Source organism: Manihot esculenta, chromosome 14 (assembly GCF_001659605.2).
Source record: "Manihot esculenta cultivar AM560-2 chromosome 14, M.esculenta_v8, whole genome shotgun sequence".
Taxonomy (NCBI): Eukaryota; Viridiplantae; Streptophyta; class Magnoliopsida; order Malpighiales; family Euphorbiaceae; genus Manihot; species Manihot esculenta.
In genome coordinates, this window is record NC_035174.2 from 6,626,148 (window position 1) to 6,648,323 (window position 22,176).

Genomic DNA, 22,176 nt, shown 5'->3' on the forward strand with positions numbered 1-22,176 from the left:
TTAAGTTTTTCAAAATATATTATAAGCTGGTGTGTGTATATATAAAATAAAAAATAAATTTAAAATTTTTTATAAACTAATATGAAAGACAAGCGCTCCTCAATATCACCGTCCCTTTGATTTTCGCGCTAATTGCACAAATACAAGTTGCGATTGGTTGGTCACCCTCAAATCAACCACCGTAATCACAGGTACACCACTCCCCCGCTTTTGTCACCTTTATCCATTCTCTCTCCCTACCCATTCAATTCTATGCTTGTTTTCTTTTCTTTCTTTTTGCTATCTTCACTGTAAATATGTTTTTTTCCCGCTGAATTCATTAGTTACTGTAGATTTCTCTCCCTTCAAATTGATCTTTTTGTATATTCTCAAATTTCAGTATCACTGGATTTTGTTTTGACAAATTCTTTCCCTCCCTCTGTTTATAAACTTAACCACAATAGGGTTTCAATCTCTCGACAAACTGGTCAGTTTTTGCAAGTTTGCAAGTGTTTGGTTTTGTTTGTTATTGATCACTTTGTGCTGTATTTAAATAGTGAAAAGTTCGCTGTACAGAGGAATTTGTTCGAGAATGACCCTGGCTTTCATAATTAGTAGCATTTATTTATCTTCTTCTTCTTCTTTTGGTAATAGACTTTGTTTTAATATCTTGGTGAAACCCATATTTGCCATCTAGTTGTGGTGCCTGGATGAAAGCTTCAGTTGGAGAGGTATATTTCTGCATAACTGAAGTGAGTGGGTGTTGAGTCATGATAAAGGAAAATGGAGGAATTGATTTTGGCTAAAATTTAGCAGCTGCTTGGCCATTATAATCTTATGGGTTTGGTTTACCGATTGATTGTAGGATGGGAAGGGTTAAGCTAAAGATAAAGAGATTAGAAAGCACCAGCAATCGACAAGTGACCTATTCAAAACGAAGGAATGGGATCTTGAAGAAAGCTAAGGAATTGTCTATATTATGTGACATAGATATTGCCCTTCTCATGTTTTCTCCAACGGGGAGGCCTACATTGTATCAAGGAGAGCACAGGTGAATTAACTACTATGCATTTCATTGTCCTTTCCCTTCATGTGGCTATTACTATTAAGGCAACTCATGTAAATTACTACAATCGGAAAATGATGAACTTTATTATTGTTTCATTGGTACTGCTTACTAATAACGTAAAGCATTTGTGGTTAATGTTTGAATAATCTCATTTTAATTGGCAAGCATTCCGAATTCTCCATAAAAAACTCAAGACTATATGTAAATGTCTTTTATCTTTTAATTTTACAGCAGTGTTGAAGGTGTTATTGCAAAATTTACTCAATTAACTCCGCAGGAAAGGGCAAAAAGGTATTGTATGAAAATCTTTGCAAAACTTTTATTATATTTTTTTTCCAGATAGCTGTTAGCAGTTTGGTTGAATTTTTAAGATAATACAGCTAAGAGTCTCCATTTGATTGGAACAGGAAATTGGAAAGCCTTGAAGTAAGATTACTATGATCTGCACTCTGAAATGTTATTTCTTTGCAATGTTTTTCTTGTTACTTGTTACTACATAATGGAATGTTAACCATTGTCTTATTCATATAATCAATTTGGTTTACTTGCTGAGAATATAGGTATTGAGGAAAACCTTCAAGAAGTTGGACCATGATGTAAATATACAAGACTTTTTGGGTGCAAGGTATGTGATTATTTTGGTCAAGTTAATGGATTTCCGGTGAAAAGAGGGCTTTTTGCCGAAAGGGTGTGATTATGAGAACAAGTTCCCAAGAAGGGGTGGAAGAAAAATATCTCCATAGAAGGGGTGAAAAAGACCATATCGGCAGAAAGTTGAGCTTAATCGTGACTCTCGAGTCACGACTGAATAAGTTTTAATCTTGTATGTTTTTAATTAATTAATTAATTATGTGTTATTCAATTTATCTATTTATATATTTATTTAATTATATATTATTTATAATTATAATAATTATAATTATTTTATTTATATTATAAGAACCAGCATCTTGGTTATTGGTCGTTCACGACTTGGTTTAGTCGTGACTGTAAGTCACGGTTTGGGCGTTCTACACCCTTTAGTCGTGGTTCAAAGTTAATTAATTGTGACTCCACGTGGCTATTTCCATCCCTTATATGGAAATATTTTTCCCTCTGCCCCTTATTGAGAATTTGTTCTCATAATCTCACCCTTTTGGAGAAAATCCCGGAAGTAGACTTAAGAAGGATCTGTAACATTTTTTTTTTCCTGTTTTTGCAGAACTCAGACATTTGAGGTTTGAAATGATTGCGCACATTCTTATCATTCTTGAAGATTTTGGATTCTTATGTTTTTTTTCATATCAATAATTTTGTTTTATGGTTAATGCGTTATGGGCAGGAGTTGACTGATCAGGTTAGGCTGTTGCAAACACAGCTGACAGAGCTACATAATAGAATGAGGTGGACCTTTGAATCTTTTAGAAGTATTCATTTTATGTAACCAAACTAGCTAATTTAACATTACATGATTTTGAAACTTTGGCCACATATGTGTACTTCATTCAATTTTTGCTGGTGTACTAGAATTTCGTTCCAGTTTTCCCTTTCTGCATCATAAATCAATTCCAAGGAAGTGCAACACAAACAAACTCTTCCAATTCTTATATCCTTGTACATGTGCGTTTGTCCTATGAATTCTATTTTATTGTTAGAATTTTTTTCCTTGCTGCAATCAGATAATGCAGTTCAGACTTCAGAGAATAGTAGATGCTTTGTTGGGGCCTGTTGTACTAAGCTTCAAATGTTGCAACAAGGTTTTGAAAAGTTGAATTCTCTTATCAATTAACATTTTTAAATCTGGATAAAGCTTGTAATGGGATAGATTAATCATGATTAACGTTATGGCATCTGGGGGAGTTTATCACATCCAGAAATATGTGCAACTTTTGAAGAATACCACAAGAGGTAGTTTAAGATTTTCCATAAGCGTAGGAGAGTTGGTTAGAGCCCTTGTGTTATATCATTCTAATATTTATACAATCAAAACCAGAAAAAAATTAAAAAAGAAACAACAAAAAACATGTTATAAATGTTGATCCAGCACTTCAGTTTCTGCCAAAATTCAGGTTTTGCATACCAAAGTAAAACTTTACATATCAGATTATTATTGTCTGACCCGTGTTTTCCAATTCAGACCCCTGACTTGGATTCTTATTATGTTGTCTCTGAAATTTAAACTGGCCATTAAATTTCAACTTCCAGCATATGTGTTATAACTACTTCAATACTTAGGTATGTCTGTTGTGGCGTACAGCTTAACCTACATGCATATAAAGACTTCCTATTTTGTTTTTTAATGTACAAAAAGCCTTACTGTTTCATGCCTTTTTTCAGCTATTGGAGTAACCCTGGTAAGGTTGATAGCATAGAACGTCTTAGTCAGATGGAAGACTCGCTAAAAGAGTCAATTAACCAAATCCGTCTGCAAAAGGTATGCTTGTTGTCCCCAGTGCATGGTGTTATGACTAGATGTCAGTCATTTAAGCTTGCAGACTTTCAAGATTGAGTCCACATCTCAATTTCGCATATTCTGGTAGGATATTTTTCACATTGCTTTGCAAGTCATAACAACCTTTCCATCTTACCTTCAGCTAGGAACAAGTCTTTTACTCTTTCCCATACCTTTAACCTGCCACCTCATGTTTATTCCTATAAATATTGTCAGTCTAAAATCATAAAACATATAATCATCAAGATATCATGTATACCTTGTAAGCTTTTCTGACAGCATAGTTTGTTCCACTTAATCATCAAGACTGAGTGGTAGAACTGCTAATTGTTTTACCCACCTTAGCAAGATCTCGAAGAGTATTTTGATAATATATAGGTAAAGTATATTCTTACACTGTCCACTTTTCTTGGCAGGAGAGTTTTGGAAAGTGCCAACTTATGCCTGTAGAATGCAATAGCCAGGTAATACACTGGCCATGTAATAAATTTTTAGCTGAGGGAAAATCTTATTGGAGTTATCTTGCCTCAGTTTCAGAATGGAATGGCTTTACCTTTGATGATGAATAACATGCAAGAGGCCCAATCACTATCATGGCTTCCAAACAATGGAAATCACCATCTGATACTATCCAACGAGCAAAACTTTTTTCCCCAAAGGTAGCTGTTCCTCAATTTGTGTCTTTGGAATCCAGTGCCTTTTAGTCAATATCTAGTTGAAAGTTCATCATCTTCAAGTAATTTGTGCTTAAAAATATAATTACCTGGCCATTATTCTTAGTTTTAAGTTATGGCCACTGCCAACCAACTCATGTTACCATATGTTACTCCTTTTCAGATGCTACTAACAAACTCCTGTTAATACCTCTTATTTATTTATTTCCCCCTTTTTTTTCACTAAATTTTGCTTACTGCTTACTTGGTAAACAGGTTTCTCATTTCTTTCATCATTTCTTGCTACCCTAAAATATTTGCCTTCTTCTGTTTCCTACAGTGATATAGAATGCTCAACTGACGCATCCCTTCCCGACTATTCTGGTTACAATGATACTGGCAAACATACTGAGATTCAAATTCGAGGACCACTTGATAACATTGGGCAGGATGGTGGTGCATTGAGCAACTTAAGTAGCAATAAATGCTTAAGTGTACAACTTAATGAGCAATTCTCGTATTCTCCATTTAGTAGTTTAAATCTGCCTGATGTTGGAAAAATGAAGCCTGAGATGCAGATGAACTGCCAAGGAAACAATTCTGTTTATCGAGTTAATAACAATTTTGAACCTCCTAGACCTATATACGACAATGTCCAGCATAATTGGGGGTCTGCATCTGGGCCTTGCAGCATTGAAATGTTTAACGAGAACCAATATCACCAGGTAAAAAGTTTCTATACATAAATATGCATAACTCTTTATGCTGTATATAGTGGATTGCACATGCTTTTTGAACTTAAAATAAATTGGATTGTTTGTTTAATTATAAAGTCAGCAGCTCATATTAATTTCTAACTTGTAGTTGCATGCCAGTTAACTGTCAGCATTTATACTATTTGTATGTATTCTGTTCACTTCTAATCTTTTTTTTTTTTTGCAAGAAGTGATAGGGCATAGCAAAATACTTTTTCATACCAAGTGAAGTTATGCCTTTTCATGTTTCAGTCATAATTGCAAAGAATTGTTCTGTTTGTAATTTACGTTGTTCACTTAGTTCAGCGGTGTCAGAAGAGTGTTTCTTGTGGAATTGTAAGAGGTTTCACATGTTATGTGGGATCTGCTGTTCTTGGTGCTCTGTAATATGGGTAGTCTGCCATTTCATATATATACTTCATTAGTTGGGTTTTACATCAGTACAGAACGTACCATGTAGCTGTTCCTTTTTTTTCAGTATCAAAATGAGCCCTTTGTTTTCCCTCCTTTTTGCATCAATAAATGGGATAACCTTAAGGTAGTTGATTCCATCAGATTCATCAGTTAACTTCTGAACTGGTGTATCATTAACACATATTCTTGTCATCTCCATATTCAATGGGCTAATTTCTACTACTTATTTTCCAAACATAACCTAGCATTATTTCAATTTTTTTACTGTTTGCGTTCTTTCATGCAGCAATCCAATTGATTCTAGTGAGTTTTACATTATTTTTCCTTTGATGGGAAGAATGATTGCTGGAAGAATTAATGGTGTGATTTTGTAATATGTTCTAGACCAGCCATTTATAGCCAGAAAGATTTTCGGGCAGATTTTTGATATGTGGAAGAAATCAACAGATAAATTGGAGCCATCTGGATGTTCTAGGCCATCCAATATGTTAGGCTGTTAGCTGTATATAGCATATACACGATACTAATTACCAGGTCATCTGTATATATGTTATTTGTAAATTCTGTAAACATGTAGCAAGTATTTTTGGTTCAGTCACACAAGCTGTATATCTATAATTTTGTAGAAAATGCAAGCAATTTGAGGCTTCATTTGAGCAATAGTATAATTTTTATAGATTTTAGTTCATCCTATTGGAACTTTATTTCCAACCAGCTGGTGTTTCTATGAGGTTCAAGCTTGAGAAATAAATGGTTTCAAGTGATATAAAATGATAATGTAAATGACATCTTAGTTCCTCTGTACACTGACTGAAGATTCCTTGTTTTACATTGATGCTCAAACCTCACACAAAAACCATATATTGACGGTTACAAATGCAAGAAACAGAACCCCGTTTCTTCTCTATTGAATTTTAGTTACCGGAGAGTGTCTGGACAATTGTGTTGTGCCATGGGTCTGAGAGGTGCTGCAACAGGTTGTCAAACGGTCCTTTGCCGGTGACATTGTGTTGAACCACAAATCCCAGGAACGCCAACATCGCTAATCTCCCTGCATAAACAAATCAAACAACATAAGCCTATTCTTCAAAAGAAAAAATCTAAGCAAAATCAACCAGGTTGTTTTGCAATTAGCTAATTATTACCGTTGGCAAGCTCCTTCTCCTTGGCCTCTAGAGTGGGTGCAAAGTTGAGGGGGTTGAAGATGCCGCCAGGGTAACCAACTTCATTTGGAGGCAAACTATATTGCTTGAAGATGGGATCTTGGTTGACACTTCCTGGGTTCTTGATATCTTGCCACCTTCTGATCTCCACATAATGGAACAAGATGAACTCAATCACGAAGAGAGTTGATGATGATGCAAAGTACTCCGCTTTGCCAGCATCATACCATTGAGGAACATTGATGATTCCAATCTTGGTGAAAACCTCTGGCAGTAGCATCCCTGCAACACCCAACATAGCCCACCGCCCATTCACAAGCTCCGCTTGGATGAACCATTTTAGATTCTCAGGGTCCTCAGCGAGTCCAAGGGGGTCAAAGCCATTGTCCCCTGGAAGACTGGATACGTTTGCAAGGTTTCAGTTAACAGTGTCAAGCAAATAAATCAAGAATATTTGGCTTTTGTTGGTTGAAAGAGTTCTTTACCTGCCGTTGAGGTAGGCCGGAGAAGGCAAACCGGGCAACCATTCTCCCTTCTTGGCCTCAACTTTGAAAGAAGCTGAAGAAGAAGAAGCTATTGGTTTAAAGGACACTTCTCTGTTGAGTTTACCAGAAGACCCGGTAAGAAACCTCGATCTTGATGCACATGGCCGGAATACGGCAGCAGAAGCTTGAGTTGTTACGGTTGCCATCCTCTTTCTCCCTGAATTCCGGTGAACAAAACGGAGTTTCAAATGAGGATGTGGGTGATAAGAGTAGCAATAAGCTAAGATTAATCTCGCTGCCTTTGTACTTCAATTGGAAGGACGACTTGTGGCTTATGTTCTTCGTTCGCAATTGACTGTTGATTTTGTAGATATTATAGATCCAACGGTTTGAGTTGTACATTTGGGTTTTGGATTGGCCAATAAGAGCACTTAAGTCTTATCCTTTTATCTTGGTGCGCTATCCACGTATCTATTTCTTTGTTGCTGTTGGTGGCAAAAGATCCTGCGGTACCCATCTTTGTCCACGTAGGAAGATTTTTAGACTACCACGTTGAGTTACACCAGCCAATAGCTGATTGACATGTGGTATTCTCATGACTGATCTCAGCAAAATGTATCTATAAAACTGCTTGGTAGGCCGAGAGGCCAGAGCCCATTTAGGTAACCCGTGCTACGTAGGACTTGGCAGCCCAAAAACAGAAACAACTTCGAGCGTTCACATGGCCTAATTGGACAAGCCTGTTACTTGAACTTGATGATAGATTTCTGTGATTCTTTTCAATTTTATTTCTTTAAAAATTCAAACCTATTCTTTTCATGAAAGGAATAAGAGGATGTCACTTAAAACATCCAGTCTTTATTTATATTAAGAGATAGTGGTACAACTCGCAAACAGATTACAGGACATCCAGCAGCAGAAGGCTGGTTACTACAGAGGCTGCATAGGGCAACTAAACAAATAACCTAAATGAAAGGTTTTTGCGGGTGGTAAATGTCCACCACAGCTAAATTTCGTGTCTGCCTTTTCAAATATGGCAAGAACAGAACCAAAACTACAACACAATCAAATCTTAAAAAGGATAATTGACAAGGACCACATTTAAACTAAGCCTTGTCATATTTCTTCACCCTCAAAACTAACATTAATACTAACACTATCAGTAGCCACATCCCTATACCTATGTATCATTTACTGAGTTATGCAGCATTTGGTTGGTCTGATTTTTAGATTGTAATTAATGGAACTGTGGGCCGGTGAAGGTCTGGCCGAAGGACCACCCAGCAGGCGTGACATCGTTGCAGACCACAGTGCGCCCATCACTAGTCGTCACCTTAAACGAGAGGCTTTGTCCGGTCAACAATGAATTGCTTTGCCAGTTTTGACCCCAGTTTCTCGACATGGGTTGCCAATCGGTTCTTGATCCTTTTACTGAAACTGCATGAACATCACCAGCTCCTCCAACGTTGGTTATGAGGACTAGGTTGAAGTATGAGTGGCCATTAATTGTGAATCTTATTCCTCCTTTCTTTTGGCATGGTACCCTGCATTAGTGTCACGCAAGAAAGAAACCAAAACCTTCAGAAAATAGGAACTAAGCTTAAATTCCTTATCCTATTCTTCTTTTTTAACAAAACCAATTATATCGATCCAGTACTTGGAAAAAGTTCGGGTTAAAAAAAACCTGAGGTAACAAGTAGACTTTCTTGCAATAAATTGCCAGATCATCTCTAAAACTGTAAACCAAATAATAAAATAAAATATAAAAAAGGACTAGAGAGCCTCCTTGCATGTGTTCACGTGGATTAAGGCCACTTGAATAAAATTTCCATATGTTGACGACCTTTAGTAGGCAGGTAGCAAAAGGTCCAAATTCAGGTTTTTAGGACTATAGTCCATCCGTGGACGGCTTGTATTTATTCGAAATTAACCTTTTAACAAGATATTTGAGAAAGAAGACATGCGAATGAACACCTTCTATAAGATACAGGAACAATCCCAGCTTTATATTGAGCAATTCGTTGAAACACAGGCTGAGAGAGATCAAAATGATGCTGGGGAGGGTTGCACCACCCTCCAGCATTGTTAGGAAGGGCGTTGTTCGGTGGGCAGAAATTGGTGGCTGTCACCACTATAGACCCTGGCAGACACCACTTTGACTCATCTTTGCATTTTATTTCAAAACAAGCTCCACAGCTCAAGCCATTGTTGAACAAGGCTGTGCTCAAAGCTGCAGAGTCTCTTCCATAACCTTGGCTCTCAAGGTTTCCATACCCACAAGCACCACCTGCAGAAGTTTTAAAAAGGGTCAACCAATTTTGTAGAAAAAAAAGGTGCACTATTAACATGCTAAATAACAAAGATCAGGTGCTACAACATACCCATTGTACCCGAGGCATCGCCACCTCCATAGAAGGTAGCATGAGCATCAAGCCAACCCCCATCATCCCCTGAAGCGAGTGAGATTAAAGAAAAAAATCCCAGAAAGAGAAGCCCAGCAAATGCCATTATCCTGGAATTAAAGAAGTAATGTAATGAGCCTGAAGCTAACCAATGAATCAAAATTACTACTCCCCAGACTTGAAAATTGCTAAAAAGAAAAGGAAAAAAAGATTGTTTACTCACAGCCAAATATATCTCCGTGAGTGAAAAAAAGAGAAAAGCTCGTGTTTGAGGAATGAAGTGGGAGTGGGTGATGTGGGAAATTTATAGACGCTCGAGGAAAAGTGTTCCCCCAGGCAACGTCATGCGAACTAACTGATCGCTGTATAATATGTTGAGCTGTAGGGACTTAAAACCGCCAGGTGCGAGCCATTTTTGTCTGTATAAGCAAGGCCACTATTTTTGAACCAACTTGATTTTCTTTTGGTTTTGCAAATATCATCTAAATTCATGGATTCCACTTTTGACTATTTGCGATTTTTTGCAATTTTGCTGCGGTTAATTAGAGCTACCATTTACTGCAGCTGGTTGCTTGGAGTATTCTTCTTTAATTTACTTCTTCACAAGCATTTCTTTTATCTTCTTTTAGTTGCTAAATTTAGCTGCATATGGATTAGTTAATTGGATCTTTTAGCTCATGAAATGCTGTGCAATTATTGAAGACAGTAAGTTGGTGACAATTGAGAAGTGTTATATACATTTGAAGTTGCATAATAAGAGCAAATGTTGATGCTGTTTCTCGGCTCCTTCCTTCTAACATATTCACTTCCTTTAAGTTAAAGAGTCTTGTCGGTATTTGTCATAAAAAGGAAAAGGACAAGAGAATTGCTAAGTGCAATACATACATACGCCTCCATTGGTTCAAAAATTGCAGTCATAGGACATAGAGGACGGTGTGTACAGGCGGTAACTCCACAAAAGATAGGATGGATTTTTTCTTTTACTTGCTTATTTTTTTTACATAAAAAGGAAATTACCCTTCATGGAAAACAAATTTTTTCAGCAAGAACGGATAAAATAAGAGTTGAACACTTTATCTTGTGTTACTTTACTGGAACACGACTGTTAAAGGTGATAATAATATAACTTGAATCTTTGTTGCGTTGTGTGGTGGTTCTGAAAACCAATAAAGCAATATTCAAGTACAGAGTTCGTTATTGCTGAGATGTGTGTTGGTGAGATGAATCCCAGATTAGGTGAATTTAGAGCAGCATCATGGTACTTAACGATTGTCATAGATTAAGACTTTTGAACAGCTTGCTGTCCGAAAACTGAGAACTTAAATAAATTGACAGGAAATTAATATCGACCCATTTGTTTGAGTTATGGAAATTCTCAAACTAGCATCTCTAAATTCTCATTGAATATGGTATCTGGTAGCTTGCACAGAGAGAGCCAGGCGCAGGAGGCACATGGGTGATGTAAGTTACTGCTATATTACAAGTCTAAAAGAACCAACGACAGCTCAATCGCATTTATTTTGCATGCACATGTCCTTTTATTGGCGATTCATTCTGCAGAAAAAGCTGAAAACTCAACTTGCAAAGTTATTTTCCTGCTTGCTGCCAAGATAAAAATTTTTGAAAAATACAATAATCTCCTTCAGTTTTTTCTTTTTTTAATCCTTATTTCTCAACCTACATACCTTGTTCCACTTGAACTTTAGGTGCCGTTTTAATACTTTTCATATCTTTTGCAGTTACGGTTTCCTTGTTTCTTATATGTTATACAATTAATTCATTCATTCTGTTAATCTAATTATGGGATTTGCCTCATTGGGTAAAACACAAAATTCCTTTCCTGCTAAGATAGGAGAATAGTTTCAAACTTTCAGGCTGTACTTTGGATATATAAGGTAGGTTCTTTGTTTTCAACATAGAAATTGAATTTGACTTGAAGGAGGTGATGTTTGCAATTATGTAATTATACAGAGCTCTTGTATGTCTGATTGTATCATGTAATTCAACTCTCTTACCTTACCAACCTACGGGTAGCCACACCACCACCAGAAATATTTACTGTATACTTGTCGCAAAAAAATCTTAGATATTTATTTATTTATAAAAAGAATCCACTTTAATTGCGTAAAGACCAGACAATTCTTGTGTTTGATATACAAATTAAATTAAAATCAATAATTAATGGTACTAAATGGGACATTTGGCTAATGAAAACAACACAAGGAGGTTATGAGAAGGCACACGTAGCACAGAGACTATGTACAACTAAGAACCCAAAGAAGCAGAGAGCTTTACCAGTTCTTGAAAACTCGTTTGTTTGTTGTCTTGTTAGAAAAGCTATAACTGAAAACACAAAAAAAACAAAACCAGAAAGCAATCAGGAAAAAGAAAAACCACAGGCGCTCAGGGCTCTAATATTGCAGAGACCTAAGGCCTAAGGTAGCATAATGAATCTACGCAGACATGTGAATCTGAAATGGTCCACATTGATCTTATTTTGTTGTCCCTTTCATATGAGCAGTCTGTCATATGGGCACTGTCCCAGATGGGAAAGAAAAACTAAGTGCAGTCATTGTTGATGATAGTGCAGCCATTGTTGATGAAGGAAATCAACAATAGGGTGCATCATGTTCAACGCTGAGGACGAGGCATTTAATCTGTGTTCTCAAGGTTGAATTTGACTAGGTTTCCAGGTTTCTTTGTGCAAAAAAGAAATTAAAAAATGGAGATGCGGGGTATCGATCCCCGTACCTCTCGCATGCTAAGCGAGCGCTCTACCATCTGAGCTACATCCCCTTCTGTTATTGTGATGAAATAATTACAAAAACACTAGTATTTTGCTGGAAAAATAAAATAAAAAACAATGTATATATGGACAAAATAAATGAGAGTTATTGGGTATTCAAAGGCAGGAACTTTGTAATTTTCCATCCTTTTTTCGGCTTAATTTGCGCCTGGAGCTGCTAAAATTGAATGATGGCATATGATCACGAAAGTTCCATGTTTAGAGAATTTCAAAGGTACAATTTGGTCTTCATTTACTAGAAGCAATTGACTTGAATGGTTAATTTTTATTTTTGTTTTCCCTTTTTTTCTGTTAATTAGAAAATTTGGTGAACATTCATCTACCCTTAATTGAGAAACAAGAATCTAAATAATGCATAAGCAAATATCAACAAGTTAATAATCTGGAAAACTGAATTTAAAGCAAGAGCGAATATGCATTAATAATAATAAATTAAACAATTATAATAGCAAAATTGAAACAAATGGCATGGAAAATGATTTTGGAGTACAGCAAATAATTAGGTCATTGCTCAGAAAAACAATTTTGAATCATTAAATAAAACCAACATAGATGGTGTATCTCTAATTCCATACATCTACAAAAGGTCAATGTGTGATGTCATAATAAACAAAATATTAAAATAAAACCACAAATTTCTCCATAAATATCAAAAATTGCAACTACTTTTTTAAATATTTCGTCATGCTAATGATATACCTTTCATATATGGTCAAGGCTTCTTCCTGTGTATACGTACAATCAAACTACACAGTCCACCCAGCTAGAGGTTTAAAGGAATTTCTCTTCTTTCAGGTTTAGCCCAAAATAAACCAGCTGCCTTTCTTTCCTTTTCTTTAAAATAAATAAATAAACAGCTTGAAATTCACTATGACTATTTTAATACTGTCGTTCTAATTTCAATTTGAAACCGGATTGCCTCTGGTCTTAAATGGCTTCCACAGAAATTTTTGATGACATATTCCTTGAAATCTGATGACATCTAGAGAATTTTTATATACATATAAAAAAATCTTAAATAAATAATTACTTTTTAATATAATGTATAATTTTTATTTTAACGTCATTTTAAATTAAATATAATAATTAAATATTAATCATTAATTATTATAAAATTTCTTATAAATAGTAGTTATAATAAAATTATTGTATATTATATGGTTGTATTAGAATATAAATAAATAGACCGTATGTGACCGTTGGTTCGGTTCAGTTGAGTTTAAAATCGAAATAAATAAATTAAAAATTGAAATTTTGATATTTATAAAAATTAAATTAAATTGATTTTAATTAGAAATTGAATCGAATTGAATCAGTCTGATTATTTGTTTGATTGGTTTAAATTTTTTATTTTTTACACTTTATTTTTAATTTTAAAATTTAATTAAATATTTAATTTTAATATAATTTAATCTTTCTATATTATTTTTACTATTATCATTAATCAATTTGATTTAATTTTTTAATTTTTTTCTAATTAAAATCAAATCGAATTGAAATAATTAAAAATTTTAAAATTAAAAATTAAATCGAATCGAAATGAATAAAAAAAAACTAAAATTTTAAATTAGTTTGATTCAATTTGTTGGATTTAATCTGACTGCTCAACCTACACATACTGGCCCAAACATCTAATTTCAGTTCTGCCTGAATCTCACCGAACCACGACCACCTGGGCCATCAGGCCCAAACAAAGAGTATTTTTTTGGCCACCAAAGTATAGTTTTAGGGCTAAAGGGCCCAATTATTGAGGAATAGTGGCACTAGCTGTAAATATCACCAACTACATGAAACCCTTGGCGTAGTGCGCTACTAATCGCTGCCTGCGCCTCCACCGCCCTCGCTTTGTTTCGATATATAAACTTACTGCTGGCCTCTCTCCCTCGTAGAAGCTAAAACCCTAACTCTTGCCGTCTATCCGGAATCTTCCTTACGTATTTTATATTTTTGTAATTAGCTTAGCTGAATCATTTTGCTACCTATTTTGTTTTATCTTTTTTTTTTTTTTAAATATCGGTATTCTATTTCTGTATATCTGCTGGTTGTTTGTCTTGTTTGGTATTTATGCCTGTGCCTGTGATGGTGTTAAATATACTCTGAGATTTAATATCTATGAAAAGAATTTTGATCTGAGGCACTTGGGCTCAATTTCTTTTTGTGTATTCCCTGTTTGGTAATCTGGGTGACAAATAGAGATCGAAATTTCACAAGTGAACAGCGGTTTTTACCGAATCGAATGCCATTGTTGGATTTGTTGTGCTTTAGCATTAGCAAATTTGGATGCATTTTGTTTGTATAATTGAATTTTTTTTATTTTTTTATTTTTTAAAAAATTTACTTGTATACTGCAAGTGATGATAAAAGAGACAGGGACATCAGATACTCCTTGGGAGAATGATGACTTAGTCTAAATGGGAATCTCTCTGATGCATTATACATGTCCCCAAATATGTTTTTTATTTTGATCTTTATATATAGTTTATCTCTTAATATTTCTTTCATATTTGAAGTTTGATTATGAAGATTGTCCTTGCATGCATTTCAAGAAAGTGTATATGGTTTTGCAGGTCTTCTTTTGTGCTTCTGTTTCCTTTTGACCTTGTTAGTTTCTGTTTAAGGGAAAAAATGGGCGATTTAAAACAGTATCATCATTCATTAGTGTAGCTGTAGCAGCTTGTCTTGCCAATGATGAGTCTAAATGCACGTATTATCAGATTTATTGTGATGATATCTCTCTAATTGTCACTACCTCTGAGGCAATGTAATCACTTGAAGTTGGGTTTTGCATTGACTTTACTTTTGATTTTGAATTTTATTGGCTCTTGCTTAGGTTAGGATTACTATTTTCATATATAGTTATATAGTGATTTATGAGCAAGAGTATACTACAATAATGACTTTCACCTTGCTGATGATTGGTTTTTAGTATCCTCTGATCAACAATTATGATAATAGTTTAATTGAATCGGAGGCACTTTACATCTCGTTTGAGATTGTAATTTTGTAACAGTAATATGCTTTCCTTAGCAGAAGATGGTCCAATTAGATAATTATTGGTTTTAAATTATGAAGTACCAAAAAAATTAGGAAGCCCTTACATTTCATTATTTATATACTGGTAAATTACATCCTGTCTGGGTCTGAATCATATGCTCTGGCATTTGTATTCGTTAAATTGAGTTAGTTGCCGAGTTATTTAGGCGTTTTTTTATGTATGAGTGCGGTTTTTCTTTCTGCCCATTGCAGTCCTACAGAATATTGTATGTTCCCTCAAATGTTTCATGTTTTATCTAAAATAATGACTTGAAATGGTTTACTCGTGATGCAATTTAAGAGGCATAGATATTATCAGATGTAAAGTGATGATAAGTGATTGTCACTACCTCTGAGGTAAACCAAGATCTTGCCTCCTAATTTTTGTGCTCTTTTTCTCCTCACTCTTTTTTTTAATTATCCATTTTTTACTTGTTAATGCTCTGCCTTTGATGTCTTCTGCCTTTTTTTTTTTTTCCTGGATACATTATACTAGGAAAGATTTTTGAAGAACCATTTGCATTCTACAAACTTTGAGAAGATTAGTGAATACATTGTTGTTCTCAACGCAGAACTTCCAGTTTTAGCAGAAACAGTTGGCTATATTAGTTGCAGTTCCTTTATGATTCTTTGATCTTCATGTTTTTATTTTACGATGGAGGAATTCATTTGTATTTTTGTCCGTTGAACAATTGACAGAAAGCCTGATGATATCATATAAGAACGGAGATTTGAATAGTGCTGTTTGTAGAAGCCTAATACAAATTGGGCTCCAATGGCATCACATGTAAAAAACTGTATCAGGTGGAATATGAAGGCTTTGTCAATTGTCAATATAACGTGTTGCATTCTTTATTTAGTTATTAATTGGATGAGCTTATGAAGGAGCTGTAGTGTTTTTATTTTAAAATGAGATAGAAATTGATGATCGTTGGGTTTTTCTCTCCCTCAGTATAGGATCAAGCCCGCGAGGACAGTATTGGTCTGAGGTCCATGAAGCCTCTCTGATGGGCCGATTTAGCTTTTTCAGTTCTAATTCGGTCTTGCCAAGTGGGCTGGATTACTCGCAAGTCTAGTTTATCCACCACGAGTTTCGCAAGTCTAGTTTATCCACCACGAGTTTGGCTCTGAAATGTGACAAGGGAAAGGAGAGTAGTGGAGAGGGTTTTTGACATGTGACAAGGAAAGGAGAGTAGTGGAGAGGGTTTTTGACTGTCTGATGTGGAGAGTGTTTCTGATGCTTTCATACATGCGAATTTATATGACAAAGAAACAGGAGGCATAGCTGTGAAGTTGTTAGCCAAGAAAAGATATTTTCAACTTAAACAATTTTACATAACTACTGAAAAAATTTTATTTTTTTATTTTAAAATATTAGAAAATTTAAATGATTTTTTAAGAATTTATTTAAATTTTTTTTAAGAATTTAAAATGAGTTAGAAGTATTAAATATTTATAAAAATAAAATATAAAAAAGTTATAAATAGGTATTAGGTATTTTAATGATTTAGACTTTGAGGGAATGGCAAGGCATGAAAGCGCCCTCTTCTCTCTCTGTGCTAAAGAGGAAAATTTCTCAGTTCTTTACTAAGATGTGGACGTTTCTTTTTCTTTCTCAAAAAGAAAAAAGGAATAGCCTAGCTTACCCTTTAGTCCGAGTGGTATGCATTGTTTTATTGGAAAGAAATCTTGGTAATATGATGAGAAATATTTGTCAATAGTATTAATGCTCATCAACTATTTGTAAGGGTATTGAAGTAAATTTATAAAATCAATATAAAACAGTAATAGCACCTTCACCAAAACAGGAGAGAAATCTTGATTTACTAGTTTGACCGCTTCTTTTAGTTTTTGAATGTAAGCATGTCAATCATCAAGACAAGGTGTGCTAATTATATTGATATTGGCTGAATTGGTGTGACGTTGATTCGACTAAGATATTTAGAGAAAATCATTATAATAAAAATCATCTAATAGATTTTTATTAATTTAAATAAATTCAAATATATATTTTTTGGCAGAAAATTTAAATATAAATTTAGTTAATATATGATAGATTATTAGTCGAGGGTAAACATTTATTGGGTCTACTGAAAAGGTACATGCACTAATAAAAGTAGGTCCACGTGGCTTGAGTTGATGCAACTTACGGCCGCAGGTCCTCTACTGCAAGCCTTATCTGATTAGCATCAAGATTTTATCTTTTTATTTTTTCTGGAGAAAAGATTTTATAAAGGGGAAGTGATTCTTAGATCTAAATCTTAGTTTTACATATAAATTTCTTATATATAGAAAGAAATAAATAAATAAAAAAGGAAACGTGATTCGTTAAATTTGAGGGTGCAATTTGGTGATATGGTTATTATTTTCGAATAAATTTCAGATATAAATCATTGGGACCATAATCCACTTGCTAATTTTCTTTCCCATCATCCATTTATCTATTCCCGTGGACCCAATGCTGAGTAAGGATCTGATCAATCCCCGTTGCAATTCGAGTAATGTGGGACCCACCTTTATATTGTATTCCCATTCCGATTCATGTCCAATGCAATTTGTGCTGCCGTGCCGCTGGTGGTGGCTGACCGAGGCTGCTTGGTCAATGGCTGCACCCCTAATAATTGAGACTTAAGGAATAGCAATAATAACAAGCCATTAAGCTAATTTGGAGTTTGCTTATCAAATCATGATTATATTCTAATGAGTTGGTCAACCCACTTCGTAAGAATCATAGAAACCAAAGAAAAGATCTCTACCAGAAATTGGTTCATTCAAAGTCTCAGCATCGTATTGAGCTTAATTCTTCATCATTTTAACACGAGAATAAATTTTCAGAGACTCCAGATGAACTACAGACCATCTTAACTTTCATGTTAAGTTTTGTCGGTGATAATTTTCCCAGTTTCACTAACATGGACTGGTGTTAAACTTGTGACCAAAATTATTGCTGAAAAGGACCTCATTAATTCCAAATCCAAAACAATCCACAGTATTAAACAATCCATACAACTCAAGACCAAGTAAAATTCAATAAACTCTGACGAGTTGATATATGATTCTTGCCAGGAATACAAACTCCAATCCCTAAATAATTTTACTCGACTCACTAGGGCTCAAGGTTGGGGAAAAAAAAAACAGGACCTGGAAGCCTAGCCTGCTTGTGGAAATCCAACAGCAGATGAATATTTACAATTCAAGAACAAAAACTAGCCAATGCAATCTCCAACATACTTAGTATTATAATTCAAACTCCAACAGCAGTTTCCTCTTTAAAAAACCGAACACCAGTTAAATCAATACTTTTCATAATCAAATCCTCCACTCTGTCTTCTTTAGTGGATGTTAAAGGCAAGCCTATTGGCAATTCTCCAATGGATGCCAATGTCTTTAACTCAGATTCATCTAATCCCTTGGCTGGGCCTAGGCTACACCGATCTGCCCCATGCTTTGCCAATGCATCCTTGAATTTCTTGACCTGTAACACAATAATAGGATCAGAATATTTCTGAAAATATTTCTTCTCGTATTAATGTCTTCAGAACTTACAGTTGCATTAGTGCAGCTAAAGCTACACAGACGCCCCTCTGCGCCTCTATAGAACCTAAAGAACGGCAGGACATGAATGTGGAGACAGTGGCACATGGTTTTGAGCTCTTCATAGTTTACTTTTAGAAAAATTGCGTCGGGGTTGGATTCAGCCAGCTGACAAATCTGATAAGAAGAGCAAAATTGTATAGATTGTCAGAAATTTTCCCATAGAAAATACAGTTTAAAGAAAGAGGCCTGTGTACTGTCTAATAGCCAAATAGAAGGATTAGTCATCTTAATCTGAAATTAATAGATGGAACAAGTAAAGTACCTTGGGATGAAGAGATTTGCAGCCCCCACATCCAGGAGAATAGAAGTCAATAATCACTAATTTATCACCAGCATAAAGCAAAGAGTGTACAAGTTCTTGAGCTGAATGGATCTCTACCATGTTGGGTTTAAGAGTCTTCTCCCACCATCTCAGAGCTCTGCTCACACAGATCGAAGCTTGTGCCTGTGAAATAAGAAGTGAATCATCAGTTTTGATGCCCATCTATGATAATGAAATATATAGGACTAAAGAGGCATACATACACGAACAGAGAAACTGCTTGGGGCTTTGATACTGGAATCTTTTGTGCTCTTTTCTTCAGGAAAAACAAGTGGTTTGCCCATGAAATCGATTCTCAAAATAGGGAAGTCCTTGGTTGTCGATTCTCCAATTCGTGCAGCAACAAAAGATGGGCAAATCCCAGAAGCGGCTGAAGTTTTTGAGCTCAGAATAATCTCATTCATTCTAGAGATATTGAGAGTGCTACTCAATGAAGAAGCCATGGATATGACGTAAAATTAATTGATGGTCACAGTGAACTTATAATTGCAACAAAAACCCAAAAAGAAAAAGAACCACTTCCTCACCAAAAGAAAAGGGGTATATGAAGATTTGACAAAGGCAAAGAGCTCTTGAAAGAACCTAGAAACACCAAATCAAATTTGACCCACTTTGATTTTCCAAGAAAAAGTGCAGAACTTTAACAAAAAATTTTACTCTTTTTGACCAGAGTTAGCGAGAGAATTTTGTTGGTTGTGAGAGTTTGAAAGCTCCAACAAGAGAAGAACAAGAAGAAAATAAAAAGCAGGGATCAAAATAAAAAGGATTTAGGTGGGGTCTGTATCATAAATTTGAATGTTAACGAATCTAATTTTTTGGAAAAAAAAAATCTAGATTGAGATATATTTACACTTTTAAATTGGAATTATTGAAAATTTGAAACAGTAATTAAGAAATTGAGCAGCGCCAGTGTCAAAATTTAGGCGTGGTTTGCGTTTAAGGATAATAATTAGCCGTTTTGAGTTCACGTGTTGGGTAGTCGTAGGTGGCATGCCCATCTTGTCTAAGCCGTGGCGCTGACTGTGTTTTGCCTCTTTCAGATATATTGGATAAGGCTCACTTCTCGATAAATCTTTTTTTAAAAATATTTTCTCATCTCCTGAAAAAATTAAATAAAACAAAGATAAATGGTAAATTTGGCTATTTGGGTCTGCTTCGCATCTCCACGTCCCTTCACATGACAATCTTTACTGTTTTTTCCTCAACAACCACCTGTCCTTTTTTTAAAAAAAAAAAAAAAAAACCCTCAAATTTTAATGAGATAAATAATTTTAAATTAAATAATTGTTTATTAATTAAGATAATAAATATGTTTTTTTAAATTATAATGAATGTTTAATTAAAAATATTAAATTAAGCAACTTTTTAATTTAATAAATTTTAAATCTACTTTCATTTTTATTGTGAGTTTATTTTTTTATAGTTTTTTTATTTAAAACATATAGAAAGAAGAAAAATAAGCAGACTAGTTAGATAGCCGGTGGACATTCATTTTGATTTTGATCCTTTGATCTTAGGATCAAATCTCCTCGTATCTCTCTTTCCTTGGAGAAAAAATAATTAAAAAAAGTTTAAAAGGAATATTTTCTTCCTTATTTTATTTAAATTAAGAGGAAATAGAGCATTCTTTCTATTAATCACCATAATCTTTTGTTCCTATAAGTATTTACTGTAATTATAAAATAAAATGGTAAAATAAATTTACTATTTGAAAAAAAAGTATCTCTTATTTTCCTTCTTTACTCCTCTATTTTTTTTATAAAATGTCATTTAAAAATTTTGCACATTCAATAAATATACTAAATTTCAGTAAAATAAAAAAAAATTTGTATTACTCTTCAATTAAAATAAAAAAAAAATTGAAATCATGGTGCTCCAATTAGAAAGGGAAATATTTTGTGCCTTTATTTCATTATCGTTTTCCGTAAGCTAAAAAGACAAGTCACGCCATGTGCGATGGAGCCTATTGGCCAAAGGCTCGACCATAGTCTCGTTGGGTTTTTGAACTGTCTAGAATTGGTTGGATTTTTTTTAATAATAAACCCGATATCGAAGACGTGATTTGAGAAACTAAAATTCCGTATCTGGCCATGCTCAGGCTCAGTTACTGCCAAAACTCGAACGAGTCATGGCATCTCCCAAGAAAAGCCAAATAAATAAAATTCAGTGGTAAATTTGAGATGGTCCTTGATTTCTTCATAGACGGCTTTGTCATCATTCACAAATAAATAAAATCTTTTTAATCACTTATTTTTTAATATTTAAAAAAAATAAAAAAGAGAAAAATATTTTATTTTTTTAGTTAATTCATTTGTATTGATTATTACCTTATCTGGTTAGTTGGACATATTTACAGTAAGAATTGCAAATCCATTATCCAGCAAGAAATTTGATACTAAAAGTTATTTGTATAAATTATTAATTTAAAAAAATATAATATATCAAATATGTGCTTTATTTTTATAATTTATTTACAACTGATGAAATGGTTTTCCCTTTCTTCTTTTTTTTTTTTAAAAAAAAAAAACTTAGTTATTCCATATGGTAAGAAATCATGAAATTAAGTTTAAAGAAAAATGGAAATGAAAGAAGAAATGCAAAGAAAAGAATGGGTTCCAAAAATTGTAAAAAGGCTGCCAGCTACTATCTAACAATTGAGATATTTTCTAAAGGACAAGACGGAAAATGACCACATGCCTATAACATTTTCAGATAAGTTCGACTATGGACAGCTATCGATTGGTTACTTTTAGATATTTTATCTTACCGACCACTATCTCGTATTAAATAACCCAATTTCAGATCATTTTGAATTTCAAAATTAATATATGTGATAGTTTAAATTTTATTTCTTACGTATTTAAATTTATTTATATAAATAATTAATTTAACATAAAAAATATATATTATAAATTTATAATTTTTTATTTTATTAATAATTATAATTTAATTTTTAAAATATTAATTTAAAATAAAAATTATAATTCAAAATCAGCAAAACTTCTCTGCGGCCTACTTCTAAAAAATTGTAGCAGGGCAATTCCATGCGACATCGTAAAGTGTTAGG

The 22,176-nt window shown here is 34.1% G+C and overlaps 4 protein-coding genes and 4 non-coding genes across 15 annotated transcripts; 4 read left to right on the forward strand and 4 right to left on the reverse strand.

The window, feature by feature from the left end:
• Window positions 1-73: 73 nt before the first annotated feature.
• LOC110600414 (agamous-like MADS-box protein AGL65) lies at window positions 74-5,890 on the forward strand. 7 transcript variants are annotated; one of them, XM_021737267.2, is made up of 13 exons: window positions 212-466; window positions 634-731; window positions 845-1,030; window positions 1,280-1,339; window positions 1,456-1,474; window positions 1,609-1,673; window positions 2,250-2,265; window positions 2,370-2,431; window positions 3,365-3,461; window positions 3,896-3,943; window positions 4,011-4,138; window positions 4,473-4,857; window positions 5,686-5,890. In XM_021737267.2, exons 3-13 carry the CDS (start codon window positions 846-848, stop codon window positions 5,698-5,700), a joined length of 1,080 nt encoding a protein of 359 aa, XP_021592959.1. In that variant the 5' UTR covers window positions 212-466; window positions 634-731; window position 845; the 3' UTR covers window positions 5,701-5,890. The 7 variants fall into 7 exon arrangements, with proteins under 7 accessions (XP_021592960.1, XP_021592962.1, XP_021592959.1 ...); XM_021737266.2 differs by having other exon boundaries at window positions 634-710; XM_021737268.2 differs by lacking the exons at window positions 212-466; window positions 634-731 and adding an exon at window positions 74-191.
• A 150-nt stretch (window positions 5,891-6,040) lies between these two features.
• On the reverse strand, window positions 6,041-7,346 carry LOC110600415 (chlorophyll a-b binding protein P4, chloroplastic). The gene is made up of 3 exons (XM_021737272.1): window positions 6,950-7,346; window positions 6,447-6,862; window positions 6,041-6,352 (listed from the first exon to the last, which is right to left on the reverse strand). The coding sequence occupies exons 1-3, from the start codon at window positions 7,153-7,155 to the stop codon at window positions 6,216-6,218; spliced, it is 759 nt and encodes a 252-aa protein (XP_021592964.1). The 5' UTR covers window positions 7,156-7,346; the 3' UTR covers window positions 6,041-6,215.
• A 419-nt stretch (window positions 7,347-7,765) lies between these two features.
• On the reverse strand, window positions 7,766-9,786 carry LOC110631316 (expansin-A15). 2 transcript variants are annotated; one of them, XM_021779087.2, is made up of 4 exons: window positions 9,575-9,784; window positions 9,331-9,461; window positions 8,924-9,236; window positions 7,766-8,493 (listed from the first exon to the last, which is right to left on the reverse strand). In XM_021779087.2, exons 2-4 carry the CDS (start codon window positions 9,455-9,457, stop codon window positions 8,187-8,189), a joined length of 747 nt encoding a protein of 248 aa, XP_021634779.1. In that variant the 5' UTR covers window positions 9,458-9,461; window positions 9,575-9,784; the 3' UTR covers window positions 7,766-8,186. The 2 variants fall into 2 exon arrangements, with proteins under 2 accessions (XP_021634779.1, XP_021634780.1); XM_021779088.2 differs by having other exon boundaries at window positions 9,331-9,786.
• Window positions 9,787-12,074: 2,288 nt separating this feature from the next.
• Window positions 12,075-12,147, reverse strand: TRNAA-AGC. The gene has a single exon. It is a non-coding gene; the product is annotated as a tRNA-Ala (tRNA).
• A 2,077-nt stretch (window positions 12,148-14,224) lies between these two features.
• LOC122721840 lies at window positions 14,225-14,298 on the forward strand. Its single transcript, XR_006348625.1, has one exon. It is a non-coding gene; the product is annotated as a small nucleolar RNA Z267 (small nucleolar RNA).
• Window positions 14,299-14,501: 203 nt separating this feature from the next.
• Window positions 14,502-14,590, forward strand: LOC122721844. Its single transcript, XR_006348629.1, has one exon. It is a non-coding gene; the product is annotated as a small nucleolar RNA R44/J54/Z268 family (small nucleolar RNA).
• Window positions 14,591-14,837: 247 nt separating this feature from the next.
• On the forward strand, window positions 14,838-14,916 carry LOC122721853. Its single transcript, XR_006348638.1, has one exon. It is a non-coding gene; the product is annotated as a small nucleolar RNA snoR122 (small nucleolar RNA).
• Window positions 14,917-18,211: 3,295 nt separating this feature from the next.
• LOC110630792 (thioredoxin-like 1-2, chloroplastic) lies at window positions 18,212-19,901 on the reverse strand. Its single transcript, XM_021778375.2, has 4 exons — window positions 19,313-19,901; window positions 19,050-19,232; window positions 18,737-18,901; window positions 18,212-18,665 (listed from the first exon to the last, which is right to left on the reverse strand). Exons 1-4 carry the CDS (start codon window positions 19,550-19,552, stop codon window positions 18,435-18,437), a joined length of 819 nt encoding a protein of 272 aa, XP_021634067.1. The 5' UTR covers window positions 19,553-19,901; the 3' UTR covers window positions 18,212-18,434.
• Window positions 19,902-22,176: the final 2,275 nt, after the last annotated feature.

Bases quoted from the DNA above. Each gene is read 5' to 3' on its own strand.
- LOC110600414 (XM_021737268.2), top strand. From the start codon at position 846: ATGGGAAGGGTTAAGCTAAAGATAAAGAGATTAGAAAGCACCAGCAAT. The intron at 3,462-3,895 runs GTATGCTTGTTG...TTTTCTTGGCAG, and splicing joins ACCAAATCCGTCTGCAAAAG to GAGAGTTTTGGAAAGTGCCA. The intron at 4,139-4,472 runs GTAGCTGTTCCT...TGTTTCCTACAG, and splicing joins CAAAACTTTTTTCCCCAAAG to TGATATAGAATGCTCAACTG.
- LOC110600415 (XM_021737272.1), bottom strand. From the start codon at position 7,155: ATGGCAACCGTAACAACTCAAGCTTCTGCTGCCGTATTCCGGCCATGT. The intron at 6,863-6,949 runs GTAAAGAACTCT...AAACGTATCCAG, and splicing joins CCGGCCTACCTCAACGGCAG to TCTTCCAGGGGACAATGGCT. The intron at 6,353-6,446 runs GTAATAATTAGC...TTGTTTATGCAG, and splicing joins GGAGAAGGAGCTTGCCAACG to GGAGATTAGCGATGTTGGCG.
- LOC110631316 (XM_021779088.2), bottom strand. From the start codon at position 9,457: ATGGCATTTGCTGGGCTTCTCTTTCTGGGATTTTTTTCTTTAATCTCA. The intron at 9,237-9,330 runs GTATGTTGTAGC...AAACTTCTGCAG, and splicing joins CGATGCCTCGGGTACAATGG to GTGGTGCTTGTGGGTATGGA. The intron at 8,494-8,923 runs GTGTTCATTCGC...ACACTAATGCAG, and splicing joins GTTCCTGTATCTTATAGAAG to GGTACCATGCCAAAAGAAAG.
- LOC110630792 (XM_021778375.2), bottom strand. From the start codon at position 19,552: ATGGCTTCTTCATTGAGTAGCACTCTCAATATCTCTAGAATGAATGAG. The intron at 19,233-19,312 runs GTATGTATGCCT...CTTATTTCACAG, and splicing joins CAAGCAGTTTCTCTGTTCGT to GCACAAGCTTCGATCTGTGT. The intron at 18,902-19,049 runs GTACTTTACTTG...TCTTCTTATCAG, and splicing joins GCAAATCTCTTCATCCCAAG to ATTTGTCAGCTGGCTGAATC.